Genomic DNA, 10,615 nt, shown 5'->3' with positions numbered 1-10,615 from the left:
ATGCTCAACAACTGAGCCACCCAGGCGTCCCATGTTTTTTTAAAAATAACCTTTTTTTTATAGAAATTTATAAGGAAAATATAGAGAATAATATAAAAACATCTTGATTCCTTCAGCATTTGCTTTACGTTATCTTAAAGTTGAAATAAAACCATTACGTGCTCTGATTCTTCAGCCCCTGCCCCGCTGTCATCCTGCCCATTCCTCAGAGGCAACCACAACCGTGAATTTGGTGTGTAGCTGTCATCCTTTAAAAAGTACTTTCACATAGGTCCTGAAGAATATGTAATGTTGCTTTAAATACAGGGACATCATATCGGGACTGCCCGGGTTAGTGCACCTCGTGTTTGCTTCTGCTCAGCACTGGTGTCACCCCCTACCCTGTTGATAACGTGGAGTTGGAGTTTGGGACTATGAACTGCCATTGAGTATTCCCTTGGGAACATACATCATTTTCCCATGGATTTTTTAAAGTTTTTGTTTATTTAAGTGCTCTCTGTGCCCAGCATGGGGCTCGAACGCACAACCCCTAGCTCAAGCGTTGGAAGCTCCACTGACTGAGTCAGCCAGGCACCCCTCCGGGGTTGATCTTTAGATTCCATTATTTTCCCATTGCAAACCCTGCTGCAGGGGACACCAGTTTACGGTCCCCTTGTGTACATTTGTAAGAGTCTGTCTGGGATTAACTCCTGGAGGTATAACTGTTCCATCTTGGGGTGTGTGCATTTTCAGTTTTACCCTGTTTTCCTCTGTTGCTCTCTGAAACAGCTGAATGCGCTCCCAGTCCCACCAGCAGTGCGTTGCTGGGACTCGGCGCTCCCCGAGCTTTGCCAACACTTCAGACTTGCTGATTTTTGTCAGGCTTCTGCCTGCGTAGAGTAGAACCTCTTTTTAATTTCATTGCCCTGATGACTAGTGAGGCTGAGTTCTTTGTTTTTCTCTGTGAATGGGCAGAACTTTCTCTAAGCCCCCTGAAAGCAGCCTCCCTGCCCCGCCACCACCCCTTCCGAGGTGGAAGACCCAAGAGTCCGTGGCTGGCAGCTGGGAGGGGGGAGAGCGCGTCTCTCCGCATGTGCGTGATACTGCTGGGGCCACCACCGGGGCACACGCAGGCTTTCCGGTGTCCCCTCGCTCCTCCGCTGGGTTGGGCGGGGACCTGCTCTTGAAACCGGTGGGTGCTCTCTCAGGGTTTACTGCCTGGAAATGCGGGAGGAGCGGCAAGAGCGGCTGGGGTTTATTGACAAGCAGTTGGAGCTCCTGGCGCAGGACTACAAGCTGCGCATTAAGCAGATCACGGAGGAGGTGGAGAGGCAGGTAAGGAGCGGGAGGGCGCACCCTGGGGAGATCTGTCTCCCAAGTCGCATCCCAGGTGCCGGGAAGGTGAAAGAGCACATGCCCTCATCCTGGCGGTTTCTCAGCCTCCTGGAGGGAGCTGTGGCCCTGACTCGAGCGCACAGTACCCCCCCCACCACCACCACCTGGGGCCCCCTGGGCCAGCCCCCATCCTCCGGGCCTCTCCTCGGGCCTCTCCTCCACATCTCGGGTGAGCGTTTGCCCGCCCCTCTGTCATAGCCCTTCTCCCTCAGAAGGTTTCCCGCCGCAAGTGAGCTGAGGAGACTGCCGGCTCATGGGGGAGCTGGTGCAGTCTGTGAGCGTCGCGTAGCCTCTCCTGACACTGCAGGATGGAAGCGGGCTCGCCCTCCGTACCTAATGGTGCACCCCGTCCCGCAGGTGTCCACCGCCATGGCGGAAGAGATCAGACGCCTCTCGGTGCTGGTGGACGAATACCAGATGGATTTCCACCCTTCCCCGGTGGTCCTCAAGGTCTACAAGAACGTGAGTTGTCAGTGGCAGGTGTTCTGCTCTCACCCCCATCCCTTTTGGCTACAGGGTGGAATAGCCCACTTGGGACAGTGGTTCAGCCCCTGCTGGTCTGTGTCCAGGCCCCTCAGCCAGGGGGCAGGACCCGGGCTTCACTCAGCGTCCCGTGGTCACCTGCGGGTGCGGGCTCACCAGCCTCAGGTTGGTCCCCAGAAGGAGCTCCCGACCGTGGTGCTGCTTCTCTTAAGCTCTCCCTTCCACTTGCAGGAACTGCACCGCCATATAGAGGAAGGACTGGGTCGGAATATGTCCGACCGCTGTTCCACGGCCATCACCAACTCCCTGCAGACCATGCAGCAGGACATGATAGGTCAGTGCTGCGGGGGGCTTCGCGCTGCCAGAGGTCCACTTTGGAGGCCCGTCCACAGAAATAACGGCCTTTCCTGGTCTGTCACCTTTGATGATGAGTTAGCTCAAGACCCTCAGGTTCTTGGGGTGTGTTGTGCCTTCATTCCACACACAGACTCCGGAAGCTGTCTTGGGTGATCCCACGGGACTGTCCCAGGCTGAGGGTTTGGCCTGTCCTGAGATTCACACGGGGCATAAACATCAGCAGGTGTGGTGCCCCGGTCCACAGACCCCTGGGGAGCGCTGGCCTGCCTCTCTGGGAGAGGGACTTGCAGCCCCACGGGCCCCATGGGCCCACTCCTGCCGAACCGTCAGTACGAGCCTCGGCGGTGGCCGGCACGGCCTCCATGTGCGACACGGGGCCGAACTGATGGGCCTTCTCATCTCTGCTCCTGACAGATGGTTTGAAACCCCTCCTTCCTGCGTCTGTGCGGAGTCAGATAGACATGCTGGTCCCTCGGCAGTGCTTCTCCCTCAGCTATGACCTGAACTGTGACAAGCTGTGTGCTGACTTTCAGGAGGACATCGAGTTCCATTTTTCCCTCGGCTGGACCATGCTGGTGAATAGGTTCCTGGGCCCCAAGAATAGCCGCCGGGCCTTGATGGGCTACAATGACCAGGCAAGCAGCGTCCCTGACCCACGGGCCTCGGTAGAGGCCCTTCTGCACCCTGCCTGCAGACACCCGGGCCGGGCTGACGGGCCTTTCTTGCGGTAACAGCCATGGCACGTCTGCTGCCAGCCACACAGCACACCGCGGTTCCAGGTTTTTGCCACAAATCAGTTGTATCTTACCCTAAGCACTGATAATTGTGAAATTTAAAACGTTAGCTGAACTTTTTCTCTTATATTAAAATAAGCGTTTATTAAATATAGAAGATTTAAGTGTACCCATATGGCACCATTTCACAATTCAGATTTTAAACCACTCCTGTCCATTCCCACTTGAATTACTGTGTGTACTGTTCCTGGTGCGCATCCCACACTTGGTGGGACGGCCAGTGCTTACATTTTGTGGGGTCCCCTAGTGCTCCCCTTGGGGCTGGCATATCTGTTACGAAGCCTAAATTTTTCCTGGCTGCACGCAAAGCTCATTTGTTGTTGCTGTTGTTTTTGGTTTTTGGTTTTTTGCCTTTTGGAAATTGCAGAGCCACGCTGTGAGCCTGTTCCCGGCCTCCGGGCCCGGAGGCTCCCCGAGGGTTCTATGGAATGAGAGACTTGCCACACTCTTCTCACCCCGCTCGTTGTCCCTCTTCAGGTGCAGCGCCCCATGCCTCTGACGCCAGCCAACCCCAGCATGCCCCCGCTGCCGCAGGGCTCCCTCACCCAGGAAGAGCTCATGGTTTCCATGGTCACTGGCCTGGCCTCCCTGACGTCCAGGACTTCCATGGGCATTCTCGTTGTCGGAGGCGTGGTCAGTGACAAGCCCTGCCCGGGGAAGGCTGGGGGCAGGTGGGCGGGCGGGTGGGGGCCAAGGGGCACGGTCCTGGCGGGGGTCCCTGCATTGGCCCCGTAGTGTGTCATGGTGGGCACGCCGGTGGTTTCACGGCCACCAGCGACTGTTCACTGTGGTCGCGTGGGGAGCAGTGCGCAGCCTGAGCCCAGGCTTCATCGTGTATTCGTTGACTTCTTTTAAGTCTCGCTCCACTAACATGGGGTTTCGACAACAGCAGCCCCGTCTTACAGAGGAGGAACATCTTGTTGGCTTGCCAAAGACATAGAGTTAGGATTGGAACTCTGATCTCAAGGCCGTGTTTGGCCCCACTGAGGCCCATACCACACAATGGGCAGAGAAGAGGCCTGAGAAACGGACAAAGCTGGGTTCTAGATAGGTGGGTGTGGCCAGGTGCTTCTCGTCTGTAGGTGAAGAGGCTGAGAGCAAAACCTGCACGGGTTTAAGACAAAGAGCCCAGGCTGGGCCTTGAACCCTTGTCTGTCTGTCTCCTGGTTTTCTTGCCCTTCCCACCCCAGGGCCTGAGATCACAGGGTGCCTTCCTGATAACTAGGGTGCTCCCCACGTCCTGACCCAAGATTACAGTGCAGCCAGATTAGGTAATACGTTGAGTTTTCCTGACATTGCGGCCTCATTTTCTCGGTTGAGGTCTTTCGAGCTATACAGGGGTCGCAGATGTGACGATGACAGAACTGCCAGGGGTCGTCCTTGGCGTGGAGGGCTGCGGGGGGGGGCAAATCTGAGGCCCCTTGCCTTCCCTCTCCGGAGGTGGTGCGTGCTGTGCTGCTTTATTCATAGACAGTGAGCGGACAGAGGGTCATTAGTTCAGATGCTGAGACTCGATGGGCATGAGACTGTCTTAATACCCCATTTTACCCAAACAACCCTGTGAGTTGGGTGGAGACCATTATGCCTCTTTTGGGAAGAACGGGTGTAAAGAAACTTGCCCGAGTTGCAGGCAGGCAGGCAGCACTGAAGCCTTGACTTCTAGCTCCATGTCCAGTGCTCTTTGACCATAACCACGCTGCCTTGAACCCCAACGTATTACAGACCAGACCAACAGGAACCATTAGCCAGGGAACGAAATGCAGAATCCTACTTGTCAGTGCCATTGGAATGGAATGTCACTGTGGAGCATGCCCACATTCATTTTTAGGAATTCTGAGTGTCTGGGTCTATGCTTCTCATCTTAACACCACCTTCCTTTTCTTCCCACCTCCATTGCACAAGTTATGTCATGTGGCCAACACTCAGTTACCCCTGTTTCTGAACTGGGATCCTTGGGCAAGTCTGGCGGTGACAGCCAAGAGGATGGGCAGTGGGATGGCAGAGAGTCTGCGTCGGCTCATCAGTGTGCCTCTGCAGGTGTGGAAGGCAGTGGGCTGGCGGCTCATCGCCCTCTCCTTTGGGCTCTATGGCCTCCTGTATGTCTACGAGCGTCTGACCTGGACCACCAAGGCCAAGGAGAGGGCCTTCAAGCGCCAGTTTGTAGAGTATGCCAGCGAGAAGCTACAGCTCATCATCAGCTACACTGGCTCCAACTGCAGCCACCAAGTCCAGCAGTGAGTGCCCTCATCCGTGCTGAGGGGCCAGCGCCGGCGCCTGTGGCTCAGGACTTCCCTGTAGCTTCCCTTTGGACCTGGCCTGGAAACCGCTGGGTCCCGAGCATCATCTGCCACTGGCCTTCAGCTGTGCCATGCCGGCTTTGAGACCAGGGACGGGGAGAGGGGTCTTTCCAGGGACACCTTATGTCCTGGGCTGGGACCACGTAGGCCTCTGTTCCCCTCAGGAGGGGAGGGTATGGGAAGACGAAGACGAGGGCCATTACTTGTAGCATTTATTAAAGGTTGCCTTGAAGGGCTTGGTTTGTAGGCAGAGCTTTGAAATGCTAAGCCACAGGCTTAGCTTTGGGCAGCTGGGGCTGGATTGCTTGGCCTGGCTGGTGGATGGGAGTACTGGCCGGCCTGCCTTATATCGCTGTGTGGCGGGCCCCTTGCTAGGCACTTGGCACCTCATTTCTCATTTCCTCTGTGACCCCTTTGAAGTAGACGTAGTTTGTATTGGCATCTCCTTTATTCAAATGGGTAAACTGAGGCTGGAGGAGTCGTCCCTTTTCCCCTGCCCCTGGGTGATTAGCGGCAGAGCCAGGATCTGAATCCTGGCCCGTTGTGCCCAAGCCAGGGTGCTCCCGGCTCGCTCCCTGTGGTGATGCTGAGTGGGTGGTGGCTGTGACGTCCACGGCCTCGGCAGGGGGCGGGCAGGATTGTGCCACGCTGCGCTGGCGCTGGCCAGAGCTACCGGCGGCTGACACACGGGCTGCGCTGCGCTCGGTAGGATTTAGCCAGCGACGGTGTTCCGCCTCTCTCTCCCCCAGGGAGCTGTCTGGGACCTTTGCTCATCTGTGCCAGCAAGTCGATGTCACTCGGGAGAACCTGGAGCAGGAAATTGCCGCCATGAACAAGAAAATTGAAGTTCTCGATTCACTTCAGAGCAAAGCAAAACTGCTCAGGTGAGGTCGGCCCGGGTGCTCGGAGGTGGTGGGCTCTGGTGTGCGGCGCGGGCGCGTCTGTGGCTTGGGCGTGGACACGAACCTCCCTCGTGTGTGAGAGGTTAGATGGCGTGCCACCAGAGCTTCAACGAGATGTAGGGCCCCGGCGTCCAGATGCTTGCAGTCAGGGCCGTGCTGATGGTGGAGGAACCAAGGCGTGTGCTTCTCCTTAGCGGCCCGTGGCTGGCACTTGAGCCCTCGGCATCCCTCCAGGCTCATGTGACCCATTTCCTTTTTCTAAAAGGAAGTTAAGTAACTTGTCTGGGGTCCCATAGGAGATGGTCAGGCCAGGAGTAGAAGAATCCAGGCGTGCATGGTGCTAGCAGTCTGTGATACTCTGCACATTGATTATCTTTCGTTGTCTACTGTGTGCTGGGGACTCTGGGCTAGACCTGCCACACGCTTTACTCCATTTCTCTCTCAGCCCAGGGAAGGGGGCAGGTCAGCATTTTTACCCACAGGAGAGCGGGATAGGCAGCTGGTGGCTGGCAGGGCCCGCGTTGGCGCCCAGATCCACGTGGGGTCCCTGTTGAAAGTCAGAGCTTCCGTCCGTGCTTCACTGGAGAGGATGATTCTAAGGAGCCAGAGACCTGGGTTCTGGCCCAGGCCCTCATGTTTGGAGAGGTCACGGAGCTTTCTTAGGTCTCGTTGTTTTCATCTGTAAGACGGAGCAGGATTTCATGACAGAGCCACAGAGCTGAACCTAAAAGCACTGTGCAAAGGTCCCTGGCCCGCTCAGCCCGAGATAACATCTGCACATGGGGACCCTGTGCTTCCTGCCCCCGCCGCTGACGTCAGTGCCAGCCCCCTTGGTGACAAGTGGACTTTCCCTCCCTGACAGTGCAGATGCACCCTCCCCGCCCACCAGCCTGGCTCAGGCCTCCTCTAGGGACACGTGGAACATCTCATGGGGGGGCGTGTGTGGTGGAGTGTGTCTCTCCTGCTCGTCACCAGTGGGGACGGGGGGAACCCGTAAGGGCTATGTATCCAGCAACCCAGCCCCTCACCTACAGGCAGGAAAACCAAGTTCCGGACAGTTCGGGGACTTGCCTGTGGTCAGGGGAAGCCAGCATAGGGCTTGAAGGTCAGAAAAGCCCGACTTTTGGCTTCACCATGACGGTGTGACTGTAGGAAGTTATGGGACCTCTCCGGGCCTCTTCTCCTTATCTGTGGAGTGGGGGTGATCAGAGGAGTAAACGAAGCTACATGTTAAACGTCCTTAGAACAGCGCTTGGCCTGTCACACTATCGCCCGTGACCAGCTCTGAGTGCTACAAAAGAACCATTTCTCTGCAGGAATAAAGCCGGTTGGTTGGACAGCGAGCTCAACATGTTCACGCACCAGTACCTGCAGCCCAGCAGATAGTGGTCCGCCGCGAGCCGGAGCCCGCGTGGGGAAGGGCGGTGCCGCCAGCCGTGTGGGCCTCCCACCAGGGCCACGCACAGCTCCTGCCCGTGGCCGCCACCGTGAGAGCGAAAGCACCCCCGTCTCATACCATTTTGAGCCCCTAATCGCTAGTGTTTTTTTTTTTCCCCCTTTGCCTGCTGTTGCAGGAAGATCTGGCTCGTACCCCTAAAGGAGACTTTTTAAATGGTGATTGTGGATAGCATGGTACCAAGGAGTCGAGTCTTTGCTTTGTCGGGTGCACTTGATTGAAACTCATTTGAGTGCCTGACAAGGTCTTGGGATCTGCCCGCACCGCAGCATGCCTGGTTGGAGCCTTTAAGGGTATCAGGCAGACCCCCTTCTCCGGCCAACACTAACACCGACCCAAGCACACCCGCCTGCTGCACACTCCAGCACCCCTGCAGAGAAAGGCCGCCTTAGGGTTGAGTTTTCTTCCCAGGTTGCATTAGAACAAGTTCCAGAAAGGCCACGTCCGTCCCAGAAGGGCTGCTGCCTGTGTGTGTGTCAATTTGGCCCTTCAGCTTTTGTGCTTCGCTCCCTCAGCAGAGCATTTCAGACACGTCTTGGAGGTGTGGGGCTTGCCTTGGGTTGTAGGCTGGGGCAGGCCTCGCTGCCCTGGGGGGTGGGAAAGATGTTGCAGAAGTGACTGGAGTCAGGGTGGCTGAGGGGAGGGGCCGTGTGGAGAGAGCAGGTAGCTGGTTCCACGATGAGGGAGGGCCTTGACCTCCCTCCTCTTCTTTGGTCCCTTGTTCTGGTTTCGGTCCTTAGCCCGTGTTGTCTGGTCTTATTGTTGGTCAGAGATGGTTTGGTCCAGAGCGTTCAAGGATGTAGCTGAAGGAGAGATGGCAGAGGGAGAAGGGTGGACCCCATCCAGGATGGCTGGAGAATGTGGAGTCCACGGAGAACAGGGCCTTCTGTATGACCTTGCCCTGTGAGGGGCTCATAGGGTCTGAGAGCCCACACTGTTAGCTTGATTGCATCCTTGTTAGGTTCCTTAAGAAACGCTCCCGCCCCTGCCTTGGCCCAGGCTGCCCTTGGCCACCCATCCTCTGGACTAAGTTTCCTGTGCCAGGGAGGCTGCAGCTGGCTGAGAGATGGTGTGGGAGACCCAGCAGCCATCCTCCGGTCCTCCCATCCTCCCTGATCCCCAGAGCCTCTTACTGACCCTTACCTGGCCTCCTGTTAACTTTGAGAAATGTTTCCTGTTGAGTTTGGGATTGTTACTGGTTGAAGTGGGGGCAGGTTCCTGTCTCCAAGGTGTTAACTGGGGCAAGCAGCCTTCATAGTTCAGGTCTGAGACCTTCCTAGAAACCAGCAGGTCCTGTCTCCCAGAAAGAGGTGGGGCTCAGGCAGAGAGGTGGGCCTTGTCCTCTTCAATCCCCACGCCCCGCCCTCCGGCTTCCGGGAAATGAGTTGGTGGCCTCTGCTCACTGGTAGGTGGCCATGCAGGTGGCACCTTCTCCAGGTGCCCACTTGTCTTTCAGACCCTTAGTGCACCTGCCGTGTGGAACCAAGTGGTGGACCTCGCCCAGGTCCTCCCACGGCAGGGGAATGTTCTGAGCTTTTTGCCAGGCCTAGATGGTGGTCACTTCCCAGCCTGTCAGGAGAAATCATTGTCACACAATTCCAATGAATTTTGTGCTTTTTGGGGAAAAAGAAATTATTTAATAACTAAACCTGAATGTTTTTGAATGTAGCCCCTGGGCAATGAATGGAATTTTGAGTTTCTTATACAGTAAGTAAAATTAAATTTATCCCAGTGAGGGAAAGACTCTTGACAGAAGCGTGGCAAAAAGCACTTTAATTTAATGCTGCTAACTTTGTTCTCCGGTTTTATGTTCATTTGCTGGAGTGTGAGACGTGCTTGACACAGTGAGTTTTTTCTCTGATGTAGTTAAGGTGATCTCTTTGCCTGAATTACTCCTGTATCATTGCTCATGATATTGGCACTAAAATAAAACCTAGTTGGAAACACTTTGTGGGACCTCAGTTTACTGCTCTGATGCAAACCACGTCTGCAGGTTGTATTTTGAAATGACCTTAACTTTGTTCAGGGGAAGTTCCAACTGTAATCTGCCTGTGGGTTCCTCTTGCTCTTGGAAGGACTCTGATACTCTGAGAACAAAAGGCGTAACTGATCTTTTAAGAACCAGGAAATCTAGAGTGATGTCTTTACAGATTTCGCTGTAACTCCAAGCCATTCATTTTTCACTTAAAAAGTAATGACTCAGACTGACCCACCCTAGTTTGCCTTCTGAGAACTTGGCTATGAGCTTTCTGTTTTTTGAAGGGCCCTCGGCAGTGACTTGTCCGCCTCCCTGGCCCCCCCCACGTGTGCTCCAGGCTCTGGTGCCCCCACTCTCCGCACTGTGGTCGGCGGCAGCCTCATCCTTCCCGATGCCCAGGCCACAAACTTGGGGTGTCGTCCTGGACTCCAGTGGTACTTTGCAGGTCTGCACTGCCTCCGACCACCCCTCACTCCCTGGTGCCCTCCACTTTGGCCACACTGGTTCCTTGCTGTTTGAAACTGCTAAGCACATAACCTCCTTAAGTCTTGGCCCTGACTGACCCTCTGCCTGTTCCCCCAGACGTCACAGCTAATTCTTTTACCTCCAAGCCTGCTGAGATGTTACCTCGTTGTCTGGATCTTCCTGGACCACCCTATTTAAGATCCCTCTTTCCTTCCCTGTTCCCTGGTACTTCCGAGGACCGTTACCCTGCACCTGTGGAATAGCCATGTTTTCCTAGTAGCTGTTCTCTAGCACATAATACGGTTTGGTGTGTCCATGTGCTAGAACACTAGCTCTCTGTAAGGCCTGAGATTTTTGTTTGTTTTGTTTATTGATAACGTGCCAAGCATCTAGTCCGGTGCCTGGCACAGAATCAGAAGTCAGTATTGATACTTGAATTAATGAATCCTGTCCTGATAACACAGTTCACATCTTATCAGCCCTCCAGGGTTGGGGGCCAGAACAAAATT

At 55.3% G+C, this 10,615-nt stretch overlaps 1 protein-coding gene across 3 annotated transcripts in view; it reads left to right on the top strand.

The window, feature by feature from the left end:
• MFN2 (mitofusin 2) overlaps window positions 1–9,610 on the top strand; it is a 27,996-nt gene extending 18,386 nt beyond the window's left edge. For all 3 annotated transcript variants that reach the window (XM_073903340.1, XM_025855735.2, XM_073903339.1), the window contains 8 exons: window positions 1,188–1,314; window positions 1,732–1,836; window positions 2,089–2,191; window positions 2,629–2,849; window positions 3,486–3,641; window positions 5,046–5,242; window positions 6,055–6,189; window positions 7,524–9,610. In XM_073903340.1, coding sequence (XP_073759441.1) covers window positions 1,188–1,314; window positions 1,732–1,836; window positions 2,089–2,191; window positions 2,629–2,849; window positions 3,486–3,641; window positions 5,046–5,242; window positions 6,055–6,189; window positions 7,524–7,593 — 1,114 coding nt within the window. In that variant the 3' untranslated portion in view covers window positions 7,594–9,610. The remainder of the gene's footprint in view (window positions 1–1,187; window positions 1,315–1,731; window positions 1,837–2,088; window positions 2,192–2,628; window positions 2,850–3,485; window positions 3,642–5,045; window positions 5,243–6,054; window positions 6,190–7,523) is intronic.
• The last annotated feature ends 1,005 nt before the right edge of the window (window positions 9,611–10,615 follow it).

Source organism: Callorhinus ursinus, unplaced genomic scaffold (assembly GCF_003265705.2).
Source record: "Callorhinus ursinus isolate GAN/ISIS: 27379988/994484 unplaced genomic scaffold, GSC_fseal_2.0 scaffold18, whole genome shotgun sequence".
In the NCBI taxonomy this organism is placed as follows: domain Eukaryota; kingdom Metazoa; phylum Chordata; class Mammalia; order Carnivora; family Otariidae; genus Callorhinus; species Callorhinus ursinus.
This window is presented reverse-complemented; position numbering and strand designations above follow the sequence as displayed.